Raw genomic sequence first — 17,488 nt, 5'->3', positions numbered from 1 at the left:
TTTAACATTATGGCAGGTAACTGTTATGGCTATACTTTTTGAGAATTCTGTACTGAAAAATTACACATGAGATAGTATTTTGACACAAACCAGTCTATTAATTAAGGAAAAGGAAAAAAATCTGATATCAAATTTCACAACAGGGATATATCTTATGAGTTGCCCACTAGTTGCTTGATAAGCATAACTGAAATGTAATTTGTACTGTTTTCTTCATAGCTCAATGACTTTGATTTAATATTATTTATGTATTTATTAATTCAACTTTATTCTGCAATTAATTAGTCCCAAGGACTCTTTAAGCAAATTATAAACAATAAATATATTAATTAATATGCAACTTTTGCAGTGCCTTTCTTGGCTTACTTGATCCTGACATAAAAGATGTCTGATAAAATGGCATACTGAATATAGCTATTCTGTACTCTCTAGAAAAAGGAATGCTTCCTGCATGGAACATTTTGTATAATTAAATGCACTGGAAGAGGTGCCATATTACATTAAGTAATTCCAATGGTCTGATTCTGAGAAAGCTTGAATGTAAAAGGTTGAAAAAGGTTAAAGCGATTTTCGCAATCGACATTTACATGCCTCCTTGTTCAGGGTCCTGACAATTTCCATGTTTGGCAGAAGATACTGTTGATGAGAGAAAGAGGAATATACTATACAGGATGAACTAAGCAGCAGTTGCTAAGGCAGGATATATATGTTCATTTTGGCCATAGCACAATCTGCTTTGAGCATCTGCCTTGCTCCAGTTAGACACAGAAAAGGTCCTGCCTGTGGTGCATGTATCACACCACGTAGTTCCATTATATTGTTTTAGCACCTGGTTCTTACATAATCAAAATTATATATATGATAATTGAATAACATGTCTTCTGGTTATATGTTTTTATTTCAAGTCCCTAGAATAACTTAACACCAAAATGTCGCTTGAGAAGTGGTACTGATGCCTCTAAAAATAAAATCTTGAGCTGATATTAGGAAAATGTTCTAACATCTTTGGAGGGAAGAAGCTCTGAAGAACCCCATTAGTGGTGAACAAATGGCACACATTAATATGACATTTATTTTGAATCAGATGTTAATGGCTTGTATGATTTCTATTCCATTCTGAGTCTGTCCAATTTTATGATCAGGCGACATTTTTAATACAGATATGTTAACAAAGGTGACAGGTTTTTAAGACTAGAAAATTTATCAGGAATGAATAAATGAGGAAGTTATAATAACAGCAGAGCTTTGAACAAGTGCTAACCTTTAGAGTTATATGGCAAGGAAACACATGGTTTTGAAAATTTAAGGAAAGAACACTGTAAAGGAATGTCACTGACAGAAATCTTAAGTTTTGTGCCCATGTTAGAGGAACATGGAATTAGAAAGTGATATTCAGCAATATCTATGAGTAGAAAATAGTAATTATGTTTAGAGGTGTCTATCTTTTGGGATGAATTACTGCTTAGAACAACCTTTCAGTGTGCTGGAACTGAGAAAGATCAAAAACAGTATCAAAGGAGAATTACTATAAATATTCCCTTAGATATTACTGGTGTTAGTATTCAGGTCTTTTCATGCCATACAGCTTGTGAGACATACAGAGCTCATTTTGGCTCATTCTGGAAGAGTGCTGAGCCATCTGATATAAACCGTCTAGATGGATATCTAGCTCTTAAAAACAAACCAACAAAACCTCTCTCGTGAAAGAGTTGCATGTACTGTGGACTAATGACATTGCGCTGGATAAAGTCTGTATTAATGTCTCCTGGGCATGGATTTAGTGAACTAGCAGTGGGTAATTTATAGTCTAGTCATAGTGCAAAGGACACACCTCATGAGATATTAACCTGTATTCTACAATCAGAGAACTGGAGGGCTGGAGGAAGCCCTTGCACCCCATCTTGTGTAACCTACTGCTCAGTGCAGGAAATCTAGAATGTAGGAGATTCTTAACAGATGGCTGCCCAGCCTGTGCTGGATGGTCTCCAGCTAGAAAGAGCCACTACCCATTAAAGTAATTGGATCTATTATCAACTGGCAGCTATTAAAAAGAGTCTTCTAATAATCAAACAAAACGTACTGTTCCATTTGATCTAGTCCTGCCTAGAGAGGACAAATCTACCAGTTCTTCTCTTTACCAGGCTAAACTTTCTGAGAGATGAAAATCTCTGAAATGATGATTCATCCAAGGAAACAATCCCAGTAAAACTGTGAAAAGCTATCAGGTTCTCTTTATACTAGGAAACAAATGGGTTACAACAATTCAAGAGCAATTCTTGGTGATCACAGTAGGAAGTCTACTGAATATCTGAGTCCAGTATGGTATGATTGAGGATGACTCCAAAGGAAAGCAAGGGGTAATGGTCACTCCACCAATTTTTTCCTGCTACTCCATTTGCTCTTCCACCTTTCAGTCATAGTTATTAAAAGTTCCATATGGTATGGATTAGGATAAAACCACTGTTAAAAATTACCAGAAAAGTGGTTTTTGGAAAACAACAAAGTACTAACATGATATATGCAAATCTGTGGTATGTCCAGAATAGGGACATTCTGTTCTGTTCTGTTCTATTTCCCTCATCATAACATAACTAGAGAAGCTATGGCGGCATGCAAGCCTATCCTTACTTATCTGAGACTGAGTCCCACTGAACTCATTGGAGCTTATATTATATTATAGAGAGATAGATAGATAGATAGAAAAAATACAGCAGCCCATGTGTGTGCATGTGCATGCATGTGTGTTTGAGAAAGATTTACAAAACTGGCACTTCCAAGTCACAACAAAAACAGAATAACTTATCTGAACTGTGATTAATTGGTGTATGGACATAATTGTCAAGACTTTTGTGTTAGTTACTATGCACTTTTCAAGAATTATACAAAAACATGGAATATGTCTTCTAGACAGTACAGGAAAATAAAACGTTCCTGACTTGTTACTGACCACAGATAATCTAGAGCTATCTCTGTCCTCCAGCTTGTGAAATTCTTTAATATGTCTAATTGGATACCATTATGGATCCTCCTTTTGGACTAGATGGGCATCATTTATATGACCCAATGGAGTATTTTTCTGGCTGAAGTTTAGAGAAAACTTGCCAATTTTTACATTTTGAATTCCTTTAAAAAAATAGCTACTTAAATTCTAAGTTACCAAAAAAGTTGTATCAAATGCACAGTAACAGTCAATCCCCAGTTACTGCTACCATAAGTGCCATGGTTTCTTTCTTGTTGCTATGAAATGGGTTATTTGTTAGCAAAAAGCCAATTTCTAAAATGTTAACTATGTACTAATCTCTGTAAATACCAGTGCAGTATTAGCTGAACAGAGCTAAATATAGGAGTCGTGTAGGGGAGGAAGGTTAGGGTACCAAAGCTATATAGATCATTCATGTTAAAAAGTCTTAATTCAACTGATCTTGTTTTTCCATTTTTTAGCATCCTTTTATGGAGACATGTACTGTTATTCTCTCAGAATTGGAAAAGTGCATATAGTAACCCTTAAATACTTAATTTTTATACTTAAAGCTTTAAAAAAATGTTTGTGTAAAAGGACTAGAAATAATGGTCAGAAGATCAATTGGGGAAGGGGAGGGGGAATTGAAGTCCTGATTAATTACCCAGATTTTTCTTGTAGGTAATCTCCTGAACCAAGTAGCGGGAGGTGGACATAGCCCTCTCTATATAAGCTGAACTACATACTATGCAGATATGTACTCATATTTCATGACATGTCGGGTTTTTTTTTTTTTAAAGCAGGCCAAGGAGGCTGTTTTTGCTTGCTTGCTTGTTTTTGTGAGGATGGGGAAGAAGATGAAGTGCCAGCCATTTCTTGTCTTAAAACAGCCCACCTTTTACCCAAGCTGCTTCCTTGCCTATTAATACTGGATTTCCTGAATATGAAAACATTGGTGTCATTGTACTTGTGTAATAAATGTTTAAAGATATAATTAAGAATGAAAACTAGGTTCAGTAATAACAGTAAATTAACCCTTTATGGTACCTACATCCTCACCATCACTTCCTTTGCTTCAGTGGATAAAGATAAGCATTATACATCAATTGTTGCCTGAATGCTAGGTGACTATTTTTGGTTTCATTCCCAGAGAATATGCACAGTGTATGCACAAGAAAATGAAGAAAAAGTCATGCCAGTATATCACTTTAGTTTTTAAATTGATCTTACATACAGTTTTTGTTTCTGAACATTCTAAGTCAGAAACCATTTGTTAAAAGTTTTGCAGCAATTGCTTTATTCTAAACTCAGTTTATCATCAGGCCTTATCACCCAAATGAAATCATTTTCTCACTTCCCTATCAGTCCCATGAGATGATACAAGGAAATAAAATATGCATTCTTTAAAATCTGCCCATCTTTTTTCTCTGCAACCTTTCTCACAAATATTTTTAGTGTATAATTTTTGTATAATTTTGTATGTTTTTGTTTTTGTTGTGAGCCGCCCCGAGGCTTTGTTGCGATGGGGGCAGCATAGAAATGTTTTAAATAAATAAATAAATAAATAAATAAATAAATAAATAAAATACATCATCACCTTTTCTGTCCTAAGTCTTGTGTAAGGTCTGTTTATCAAAACAGTCTGACTGTCCAGTAATAAATAAGCAAGGAAATGCACATGCAGTTCCCTGTTTCTACAGTCTCTGAAGGGAAGCAGCTTTGTTCACATTGGTAGATGAACAATGCCAATGACTGGAGGTAGAGAAATGCATACCTGCTAGTTCTGTTGGATTTTCTGGTAGAATTCAGCACCAATAACAATTGCATCCTTCTGGAATGAAAACATAAGTCATGCTGGATCAGACCAAGGATCCACCTAGTCCAGCATTATGTTCAGAGACTGGTAACCAGCTGCCTGTGTGAAATCCAGAACCAGGAAATGAGGTCAATAGAATTCTTCCACTTAATGTTTCCCAGAAACTAGTGTACATAGGAATACTGCCCCTGATAATGGAGGTAGCATATAAGAACCATTCTACAATACTTCTGGAGCTACATGGCTACAACAGGGCTATTACTAGCCCCTCTGGCAACTGGCCTGTGAGGTTTCCCCGTGCTTTATTTCATTCCAATAAAGCTGCTGGTGGGGGACATTTTGTGAAGTTTTGAGAGTGAGTCTTTTCATTGTGGATATGATGAGCCAGCTGCACTATTTCCAGGAGAAGGGCAATCTGGTCATTTTGATCCATATCACCCTCTTGTTTGGGTTATTGCAATACATTCAGTGAGAGGGTGCCCTTGAAAAGAACTGCGGCAGACAGACTTTTATCTTCCATGTCTTTGATAGACAATAAAATACTCATCTTAGACCAGTTAAACTTGATCCTATTTTTTTGTTTCTGAATCCATGGAGGATGCGGCGGTGCAGCAGCTTAATGATGCTGGAACTGTCGATCAGAAATGGTGGGCACTTCAGCTGTTTGAGCCTTGCATCGTGGGACAGAGTGAACTCCACTCATCCACCCCTTGCTCCTGCCCACCTAGCAGTTCTAAAGCATACCATCTGTGAGTAGATAAACAGGGACCACCACTCCTCAGTGGGAAACCTGCTGACTTCGTTCACAGTGAAAAGCAAATACCAGCACTGGATCGGCCAGGATGTGCTCAGTGGAGGATCAGTGGAGAAAAGCCCCAGACAAACTGACTTCAACAAGAACATCACTGGTCAACCCGTGCTAAGCTAGTAGCCCCCCCATGGTGCACTGGCACAATAACAGACTAGTAACTGTAACTAGTAACAGACTAGGCACCAGAACATCTACTGTGCATAAAACATTGTAGACTGCCTAGCAATATATGCCACATGCTAAACAAGCAAACAAATAAATAAATCTGGGTCCATTTCAAGGTGCTGCTTCTTTTTTATACAACCTGAACAGTTTGATGCCAGGATAGTTGAAGAAATGAAACTTAACATTCTCATCAAAAGCCCTGTTACATGTCCACCCAGCAAGAAAGTCTAGGCTCATGAACACACCTTTTCTGTAGGATCACTTTCACTGTGAGACTCTTTCTTAGAGAGGCTAGATTAACTCCATCTCTGTGGAATTTTAGGCAGGCTATAAAAACTTTTTTCTCTCTCTGGGTTGTTGTTTAAGAGTATTCTGCCCTGCTTTTGTATTGAGATTGTTTTAACTGGTAGGTTTGTCTTGGGAGATAAAGTATGGTTCGAAACCTTTTACACACACAAACATATTATCTTTGGTATATAACTTGAGTCCATTTGACATTTCATTGCCAACTATGTCTTCATATATAAATTGCAAAAGTATTGATGGAAAACCATTTTTTTCTGCATCATTAGGTGCTGTTTACCTTATCACTTCGTGGCCTTCTTTATCACCTTTGGGTGGTTTTAGGAAAATCAAGGAGAGACTCCATCCGAGGGGGGTGGGCTATACCAGTTGCCCTACCGGTTTAGTTTTGTCATGAAACGAGACCATTCTTGCTACTTTTTCTTTCCCAGGCTGCTTTTTTCTTTCACTCTTACATAAGTTGTGGTGATTGCATTCCAAAGTGATTTGGAGACTGCAACTCTGTTCTCTTGGACAAGAGTAGCACTGAACATAGCCAGTCAGGGACAAACCTTTGGGATGGGTGGGCAGCGAAGACGGGTTTTGAGCCTCATCCATGCTGCTTCTGTGCCTTTGTAAAACATGCCTCCTCATTGGCTAAGGCTCTTGCCACTCTTGTTCTGGAAAAATAAAATTAATGACGCTGCTCTTGGAGCAATGCTTCTCTTGTTAACACACTTGTCTGGTGCTATGTCCTCTACAAGATGAAAACTTACTGGTGCAGCCAGGATGGGCCATCAGAAATCTGAAAACAGCAATAAGGAAAAGGTTCTAACAAGGGTTAGAACCCTTGGTATTTGCAGGAAATGACTGTATGCTCCCACTGTCCCTCATCTCTCACTGTATTGCCTAGCAACAACAATTCTGCAGGCTCCTAAGAGCATGGTTATATGTAAAAATCTCTTCCTAACACACGTGGCCTGTTTATGTGACCATGGGACTTTGCACAAATTTGCAGTGGATTGAGAGGAAATGTAGGACAAGGAGAATGGACTACAGAGTATCCAACAAGAAGAACTAGGTCTTGTGGTGGCAGATATAAGCTGCTTAATCATGGGTGATTTGACTGTACTGCTCTCTCTTTAGCAGTTTCTTGTCAAATGTCTAATAGTTGATTTTGTTTGCAGGTGATATGTGTCCCATTAATCTTTTTGGTCCTCCAGCATTTGAGCATAAGGAAAACTGATCAATTACAGCAATTGTCTCTTTAAATGAGATGTTTACATCTGCCACTTATTTCATTAACTCTACACTTGTAAACCCTGTGGAGTGAAATGCTAGTACCTGCCTATAGCTTGTTCTGTGTTCCTGTACAATAAGATGGGGTTGTTAGCAAAATGAGCACAAAAGGTATTTGTCCATTACCTGCAATGAATAGTTGTATTATTGTGTAAAAGAACTTTTGCCTCCAATGACTTTTTGTTCATGCCTGTTTGAATCAATTTGCTTCTTCAACATACATATGGATAATTATTAAGCAATGCTTTTATAAATAAATTAATTTCTAGAAAAAATATGCATTTCTCATTCCATTGTTCTAGAAGATTCTGGATTCAGTTCTAGGTTTGAAACCTATTCTGTAAACTTGTCCTTTTATCCCATCTGGGATATAAAAGTAGTGTTACTTTTTTCCTTTTCTAAGGAAGCCTACTGGTTATCATCTTCTTAGAAGTTATGCATTTTAATATAGTGAAGCTCTTCCGGATCATAACCAGAACCATATGAACTTTGAGGACTTGTGAAGCTCTTCTTCAAGATGCAAGCATTCTAAACAATCAGATTCTTCTTCAAGATGCAAGCATTCTAAACAATCAGATTCTTCTTCAAGATGCATTCTAAACAATCAGATTCTTCTTCAAGATGCATTCTAAACAATCAGATTCTTCTGCTCAGAGTAGAATCTAAGACAGAGGACACTTCCTAGCAAACTCTCTTGACAGGTTTCAGTATAGAGGACATATGAAATTGTAAATTAGGAATGTATATTAGTTTTGATCATTTCATTATGTGTTATGTCCTCTATTTCAGGAATTTTCCCCATTCCCGACCCATTTTAAAGGCCACAAATGGTAGGGCTCAAAAGCAAAGCTGTCAAAAGCCCTAAACAGCTTAGGCCCCGGTTACCTTAAGGAGCACCTGCACCCATTTGTGCTTACCTGCCCTTTGAGATCTACCCAGGGCTCCTCTGTGAGCCATCCCTTAGGGAAGTGAGAGAGATGGCTGCTAGGAAGAGGGCCTGCTTCACATATTTGGTATGTTCTCCCCAAGGAGATTTGCCTGAAGCCTTCCTTATACTCTTTTTGGTACACTTGCTTATACCTGCCTTAAAAAAAATATTTAAATAGTTAATGCCACGCAACCTTCTGTTTTGTATTTTCATCCGTATTTTATTAACATTGTATTTTTAAGAGTTGCAATTAGTTTTTAATTGTGTTTTATCTTATGACTGTGAGCTGCCCAGGGGTGCTATGGCACAATTTGGCAGCATACAGATGTTTTAAATAAATAAATAAAATCAACCAGGGGTTGAAGATAATTGTAACTCTAGCTGACATGGACAGCTACATCTATGAAAACTTCTGCTTGGTTAGGAGAGCTTTCTGCCCACCAAGAACTGTCATGCCAATAGTCCTTTAGTGGGAATGTTTGCAGTTTTAACATGTCCCATCTGTTTACTTCAAATATTTTGAATTGATGGCATATGACAACCAAGAATCTGAGCAACTTGTAAGAGAAACTTGATATTCAAATAACCAGGGAGCATCAAATCTGTATTAGTTCAGAAATGAGCTGAGAACATTTTCCATTTGCTTTGCCAAGGGTGGTGTATATGATTGGTTTTGCTGAGTTGATCTGATGCAAGGCATCTCTAATTACATTAATTCAAGAAATACAACCCAAATCTGAACTACTACTAGAAACATGGGAGAAGTGATGTATTCTGCTTACTATAAATAGAGATATGTGTTATTGTTCTGTTATTATTACTGAGGAAGAGAAAGGTGACTAATTGTAGGAAAATTTTACCATTTTAATTTCTGACATCTATTAAAAATTCTTGGTATACTAAACTACTGGGGTCATATTTTTATATAAGTAATTTGTCTTCAGAATGAAATATTACGATTTGCCATATCATACATAGAAAACTTGTGAGTCAGACTGACTCATTCATTTGAGATAGTTTTACATGACTAGAAACTTGAAATGTTTAGATGGATAGTCCAAGATACTCTGATTTTATCAAAGTATAAAAGTGGGACATTAGTTCCTGCCTCCTACACAGCGAGGTCACTAAGTGCACCTAAGTATGGTTAAGCTCTTTTTACAGTAACTGGAAGGTTGAAATTGGGTACATATGTTGCCCCAAGCAGCTGGATTTATGAGAATAGTCTGAAAATCATGTTTTTGCATCTGACAATCAAGCATTGGGATACAACATTTATTTCATAATACAGACCCATTTTAGCCCCATAGAAAAAGCAATGCATGGGGCTGAAATGTGTGGGAGTGTTATTACCCTTTCAAATACTTCTGAATCTGCCATATAGGGATTTCTAGAACCAACCAGGAATGCCTTACCTTGAAAGGAGTTGTGTGGGCATTTGTGCAACTTCCCTCAGAATATATGAATGTGTCTTGAATGATATCCATACAAGCTACAAATATGGAAGTTGCTACACATGTGGCACAACATATGTTGATTAAAGAAAAGGCATGACAATGCGGCATTTAATTGTTCCCTTAAAGGTTGAACTAATTTCTTACGCACTAGTATCTTGTTGAAATATTTTACTACTACCAAAAAAGCTACCATTTGGTACATATGTGGTTATTAGAATTGTTAAACTAAGGTACAATTAAATGTTAGAGTGCTACATTTAGGAGTCGACATAAAAAGAATCCAGCATTCTAACCGAGAGTAAGCAAAACCTCATGGAGCAGAATGCTGGGCAACAGGAGTTGTATTATCTCCTTGCACATGTGGAATCAGCTGGGTGCAGGGTGAGTTATGATTCTATGCTGGCAGCATACACATTTCATTTATTATATCAATCCCTGTCTCTCCTTCTCATGCCACATAATTTAAGATAAGGTTATTTATAGTGTCTGCGTTCCTCTAGTCAACAATGCATCCAAAAATGTAATTATATATTACATATACCCTGTTTGGGAATATATGTGCTAAACTAATCAAATTGTTTTCAGCTTGTGTGGTAGAGAATAATGGAGTCTGATGCTGCAGTCTTGCGCATGCTTTCTCAGGAGTAAGCTCTGCTGGATTCAATGAGATTTATTTCTGAGTAAAGATGGAGATAATTGCAGTGAGAAATGAATTCTGATTTAAGACTATTGAAGATTATTGCTAAGAATTATTTGCTATGTGCTTTGCAGTAACATTTACAGGATTCAAAAGCATGAAGTGACTTCTTTTGACAGTTTTAACTTATTTTAACTAGCCCCATATTGAATGAATACTTACATACTTATGCTTTACATAAATAACTTTTGTTTTCACAGGCCTAGTTTGTATGAAGTCCAGCACCTCAGTGGTTGAACTTGTAATGCTTCTTTGCTCACAGGTAAGTTGATTCCTTGGTTTAACAATAATACTGTTCTAATTTATTTCTTTACATAAAGGCATATACATGCATATACACCCTCCCTTATGACAGGTGCACTATTTTATAACCTTTAAAGATCCATCTTTATCGAAACAGTAGTAGTGACTGGATCAACTGAAAATGTAGTCATTCTCATCTTAAATACATAGCCCTGTAATATCTTGTTAGCAGACTGAAACATAATTTTGCTTGCTCTTGTATGTTTCTTTGTAGCAGCATCGCTTGTGCATACTAAGTTGCAAACCAGTTTGAGCTTGGTGTGGCATCTGAAAATGCATGATATTGAGAAATTATCTTAATATGAGATACAGTAGACAACTATTGTGAAAATATAATGGAAGGGGGCAAGTGGGATAGAGGGTATTCAAGGTACACTGCTGTGGAACAGCTGTAACACATGTCCAAGCAAAAGACAGTCTACAACAGAAATTGAGAGTTGAGATTTTTTTTTACTGCTAAGTGATAATAAATCTCAGTTTAAGCATTTCTGTAAAACCTTCATAGATAAACTATCCTTTTATTTCTCTCTAACTCAATTAACACATTAATTTCCCATCCAAATATTAATATACTATCTGACTTTCTGTCAGAATATTTTACAATGATATATATAGTCCAAAGAACAACTCCCCATGTATAAAGTAGTGTTTAATACATGTTCTTATGAACAGAATGAAGTTTAGTTGTATATTTACTGTTATGTTATGTAATGTCAGCTGTGTCTTATTTTCTGTCAGCTTTAATACATAAATTGTGCCTCCAAACGGTTTATACATTTTGATATTGTCCATACTGAAAGTTAATACAAATAGCTGTAGCTATTCCTCCTACTTACCTGCTTACTATTTGCTGGTTTATAGGCTGCATTTCTTCAAATTGGATTCCGCAGGGAAACATTTGGGCCTTTTTGTTGATGTTTGCAGACTGGCTATTGGTAAAAGAAAGGCTCAAGAAAAGACATCTGTAGCCAGAACTTCCACTGCAGTTGAGCTCCCACAAATAACTTAAACCATGTTACATAATGGTTAAGTCCCGACTCAAGAAAATGGCAAAATATCCATTAAGTCCTCTGAGTTCTCTAACAAGCGGTACTTGCATATTCTTGGGAGAAAGAATAACTTACAATGCCTTCTTCCTTGCTCTTTGTTTAGCTGCAGTTCACAAGGATAAAGTGGAATGCAGCATTTAGGGTCTAGTGTATTTTGATGGCCTCATCATCTAATCATAGGTTTAACATTACTCATTGCTGGCTCCATGAATTCCTGCCATTAAGGACTCTAGAGATGTAACTTGCCTCAAATATTGATTGTGGGGAAGAGTGCGAAATTTAAGCTCCTTTGCTATTTTTTCTTTTGAGCATCATAGAGAAGCTATCCAACAAACAGAGCTACATTGTATATGAATTTAAAATAAACTTTAATCTTAGATTTTTTGAAAAATAAAGGTTTGCAATGGCAATCTTAGCTAGGCTAATAGCTAATAATATTTTCATTTCCATCCCTCTCCCTCAATTATCAAAACAGATCTTTTGTTTGTAATGTTACAATACCAAACTCATGCAGGTAATATACAAAGATAACAGTACTCAGAAGAACAAACATTCATCTCCTTTAATTCTAGAATTCTTAATATATACTCCATAACATTTCAGATGATCTTTCCTAATCGCTTCTGCCATTTTAGACATAAAATGTAAAAAACAAATGTGTGCATGAGGTAGAGTGTGATGTTATGTTTGATGGAAGAATCTGAGTTATTGGTTCTCATTGCTGAACATCTTAGTAACTTCCAGCTCTGCCATACCTTTTTCACTGATATACAAGTAGGCAATTTTTTTTGGCCTGGGAACTGTATTGGGCAGTATCAAGGATCTGAGTGGCCCTACATGTGTACCCACACACACACATTACTGAAGTGGGAAGAAAGCAGTTCTGAATGTCCCATCCCTTCCTTTTCATAATAAATCTCCCCTAGATTCCACTCTATTCCATCCATCCATTTCATTTTAATTACCCTATTTTGTTCATTTTGTGTCATCCCCTTGATGTAAAAGCTGTTCCTTCTGTTTTGTACTCTTTATATATGCTTATTTTGATAGATTGAACTCTCAGTTCCATCTATTTTTAAATGTCCATACTTCTAATAATAGTGAACCACATACATTTTAAATCATTTTGGACAGTCTATCTCAGAACAAATATGGCTGCTTATTCTATTTTCTGTTATTTCATCTTATTGTTAATTTTTATAATGAACTGTCCTCCATCTTATTACACCTTATTTCCTTATTTATTTCTTGTTTAATTTATATTTCCTTTTGTTTAATCTCCCTCCATCTCCTCTGTTTCAAAGCCTATCTTGGCTGTGCAGAGCCCCATTCCCAGAAATGCCCTGGAAATAATCAGGAAGTAAGCATTTTCAGAGCCTCCTGAGCCTCCCAAAATAAATTATGTAATGATTATTGGTACCGGCAGCCTTGTGGAGGATGCCACACAGACTTGAGGGACAAAGTACTTTTTTAAAATTTCTACTCCACCTTAACCAAGAAAATGGCACTTGGAGAATTCCAGGTAAGGGCAATATAGAAATTTAGTGACTCAAAACACATTAAAATGCACCAGAAGCAAAGTAAAAACAACGCCCACTCAATAGACCAACTTAAACAAAATGTCTTCAGTGGCTGGTGATCAGACAGCAGGGAGGGAGCCAACCTAGGCTCCTTGGGCATGGATGTCCACAGCCTGGGAGCAGCCACCAAGAAAGTAGTGAACTGCATTATAAAACTGAAATCCAGTTATAAAACTGAAATTATAAAACTGAAATCCAGGTACTACACAACCTTGCTGCAGTGTTTAAAATACCTTAACCAAATATATAAAAATGGAATCTGCAACAGGGAATCCACTTTAGCAACTGAGTCTCCCCCCATGAACACACACACTCAGAGGGATCCCCAGTTTCTAGATAAGTGGATCCCAATACCTCATAATCAAAATTAACGAAGAAAACAGTTTTTATGAAACAGAGTAGATCAGCTTGTTCAGCTTGTCTTGCTCACAGATGAGCTGATGTTTGTAATCTGGACTGCTTTTACCCCCAGTCTGTAGAAAAGGAACTCTTCTGTAAGTGAGATGCTTTCATAGTCAAACTGTGTATTAATCTGCACAGACTGCAAAATACTATCAGAGCTCAGGCACAAAAATGCTTTATTTCATTATATATTTACTTTTGAAGAAATGTAAATGAAATTTTAGAACTATAGCTGTGCAACCCAGCCAGATTAAACCCTTTCAAGTCAGTGGACTTTGTTAGGAAATTTAAGAATGTGTATCAGTTTGCCATATTGTAATTAATGGGACTTAAATTGCTTAACTCCATCTGGATCATTCTCTAGTTAAACAATTAATAAATCACATATTTTGTAGTAGATGATTACATCAATTTGTATATGAGAAAATATTTTTTTAAGAAAAAGAAAAACAGTTGTTTTAAGTTGCACAGGAATTGCAGTGGACATAATCTTAGAAGAAGCATTTCATCCTTTCTCACACTGCAATCATAGAGTTAGAAGTGACCTTGTCGTTTGTCTAGCTCAAACTCCTCCTCAGTGCAGGAACAGCAGTGGAGGGTGCAACAACCATATACGAGGTGGAAAACCATCTGGCTTTTCTGTAAATATTTCCAAGGATATAAGAAAAGGCTGACTTGAATGTCATGACAACCCGAGTTTTTTTAAATGCCTGGTTTGTTTGTAAGTAAGCATGCTGGTTTCTAAGAAAAGCATGGTGAAAGGAGTATGGCAAGGCTGTATATTGTCGTTCTGCCTATTTAACTTACAGGCAGAGCACATCATGTGAAAGGCTGGGTTAAACGAATCACAAATTGGAATTAAGATTGCCAGGAGAAATAACAACCTCTGATAAGCAGATGATACCACTCTAATGGCAGAAAGTGAAGAAGAGCTGAAGAGCCTCTTGATGCAAGTGAAAGAGGAGAGTGCAAAAGTTGGCTTGAAACTCAACATTAAGAAAAATAAGATGATGGCATCTGGGTCTTTCACTTTCTGGCAGATAGTTGGGAAGAAATGGACGTAGTGACAGATTTTATTTTCCTGGGCTCCAAGATCACCACAGACGGTGATTGCAGCCAAGAAATTAAAAGATGCTTGCTCCTTGGGAGGAAAGCTATGGCGAATCTAGACAGCATATTAAAAAGCAGAGACATCACCCTGCTGACAAAAGTGTGTATAGTCAAGGCTATGGTTTTCCCAGTTGCAATGTATGACTGTGAAAGCTGAGCTCCTGTAGCCAGTGGGTCAGTTTCTGCATGGTTTCAAAATGTCCCTAATTATCTGGCTGTAAAGGTGTTTGGTGGGTTGGTTGCAGGAGTCAGACTTGGCCAAAATGGGAAACTTCCCTCAATGGAAGAAGACCTTTGGATACACAAGCCCCTGTAGTACATTTCTACTCCTCATTGCCTTTTGATAATACAGGTTAGACAATGTTTGAGAACTGGACCAAGTTTGACTTTGTATTCATAATTAATTACATTGCAGTCTGTTCTAGGAGTTTTATATATCTTCAAATAGATAGACTGAGAAGACTTTTGAAAAGAGTTTGTTTGCATAAAGCTGGGTAACAGTAGACATTGAAAAAGGAAAGGGAAATGCAAAGTTTGTTTTCCTTTAATTTGCTACAGCAAATTAGATGCTTTTATGCTCTTTATGTTGGAAATTCCATGTTAACGACTACAGATTAGCAAGGATGTCAGAATTTTTTTCTTATCTGAGCTCCTGAATAAACTTAACATTGCCAGAGGCTCATGTCCAAGGTATGGTCTAAATTTACATGAAATATCACATTACAACCGTCTGAAGGTACATGTCATGGATAATTCAGTTCATATGGGCAGGTTTTTAGACTCTGAAGGATATGCAATCAAGTCCGTTTCCCCAGAGGAATTCAGTCTTTGTGAAAAAATCACTTTAAGCTTTACAGGAACTCCTATAGGGATACTACATTATTCGGCACTGAGAAATGGCTGGTGTTTCTTTGCATTTTGGTTGCTATTGTCCCTTTTTAATAGCTTTCCTTCATGTGTGAGAACAGTCTGCATTTCACAAACATGGACTTGAAGTTATAATTAGATTGAATTTGGTTATTGCATCTACAGTGCTCCTCTGGAAAATTCAAAATATATAATGACATGTTCAATGCATTTGAATTAAGTTAATTTTCAGGGGTGGGTGAGATTAAGATGTTGTTTTTGACAAGATCTGTCCTTTATTAGCTTGTCTTTGTTCCCTATAGCCTAGTTTTATATGTCACAGCTGTGATACTGTTATGTAGCAGATTTCTCAAATAAACCATGAAGCTTTTCTTAATGTTTGATTTTCTTTTTTAGTATAGTTCCTTCTTTGATACAGAGCAGATTTAGTTTTCAGCAATATTTCCTTTCTTTTCTCTTTAAGAGCTACAATACATTCTAACTATTTCCAGATTGTTATAAAAGTTCCCTGCTCAGAATACTGATATACTCAAAACTGAATTGTTCTACCTTAAGTGAGTCTTCACTCTTGTGTAGTAAATAAAGCCTTAAAATATCATGTATTGTACCTGATAATGCCTTTTGTCTTCTTAAGAGAAAATCTCAGGATTTAATATCAATTGTTCTTTAACATTTTGCAAAATATAAATTAAATGTGGACTAGAATCAGTAAAACTCTTTCTTGAACTGAAAAGCCAAAATACACTTGATTGCTATCAAGCTTAAATATTTATATCCTTTTCCCAAGAACATTTGACTTCTGATTAACCAAAAGGGACCTTCTTGCTGTAGTGATGTAACTTTTGTGGGGCCCATAATCTTGAGATCTTGAATGAAGGCTTTTAAATAAAGAGCCAGCACTGTAGGGAGAAAAGGCATGTTCTTATCGCCTTTCCTTAGGAATATGTTTACTTTCAGACATTATACATTGAATACACAATCACTCTAGAGACACTACTTGTGGATTGATGGAGAGGGATTTGACTTGTAACAAGTAAAATTGATTTCCTTATGGTTAACAGATATGAGTCCCTATGAGAGTCTTATAGGGAGGGGAACATAATAGAGTCTGTTACTAACTTAATATGTTTTGGAATTATTTCTTTAGTGGAAGCTGTGGTTAATAGGTTCTTGAAAGAAGAACACAAGTGAAGAAAAACTGACTTCGAACATGGGCTTAACATATTGATCATTAAATAATTTTCTTAATTTTTAAATTAACTTCATTAACTTTTCAAAATGATAACAGTATGTTACAATCATGAACTTTAAAGATAGTGAAATAATTGTTACCAAGAGAGGCCAGTTGGTGATCAGCTAGGGACTTCATATTCAATCCTTGAATAAAGCACAAAACAAGAATAGTTTACATGAGTATCTAAATTCAAGGCGGCTTATATTTTCAGTCCCGCAGTGTGGTAGGTAAGAATGGTTTCCACCAGCTTAGACTGGGACAACACCTCCAGTTTTTCATGGGTAAGGAATAGCCAAGCCATTGTAATTCATGTCTTGCAGACAGTGTAACACATGCCTTACTTTTGAGGATTTAGAAATTTCAAGTGGCTCAGAAGGGCATATTGTTTAGGGTTGACTAAGGGGAACATATTTAAAAGGAAGACCCATATTTATTTAAAAATAAGACCCATTAAGCTAAATGGGAATATAGGATTCCCAGAAAGTGAATATAGGATTTCAGGCTATAAACAACAAATTCTCTGGCTACA

At 36.6% G+C, this 17,488-nt stretch overlaps 1 protein-coding gene across 16 annotated transcripts in view; it reads left to right on the top strand.

The window, feature by feature from the left end:
- NBEA (neurobeachin) overlaps positions 1-17,488 on the top strand; it is a 450,384-nt gene that overhangs the window by 169,218 nt on the left and 263,678 nt on the right. For all 16 annotated transcript variants that reach the window (XR_006415936.1, XR_006415934.1, XR_006415933.1 and 13 more), the window contains one exon: positions 10,615-10,676. Coding sequence is in view for 12 of the 16 variants with exons in the window: in XM_044442661.1 (XP_044298596.1) it covers positions 10,615-10,676 (62 nt within the window). In the remaining 4 variants the exon portion in view is untranslated. The remainder of the gene's footprint in view (positions 1-10,614; positions 10,677-17,488) is intronic.

This window comes from Varanus komodoensis, unplaced genomic scaffold, assembly GCF_004798865.1.
Source record: "Varanus komodoensis strain SLA01 unplaced genomic scaffold, ASM479886v1 scaffold4, whole genome shotgun sequence".
NCBI classification, from domain to species: domain Eukaryota; kingdom Metazoa; phylum Chordata; class Lepidosauria; order Squamata; family Varanidae; genus Varanus; species Varanus komodoensis.
The sequence above is the reverse complement of the archived record's forward strand: the minus strand, read 5'-3'. Positions and strand labels throughout refer to the sequence as shown.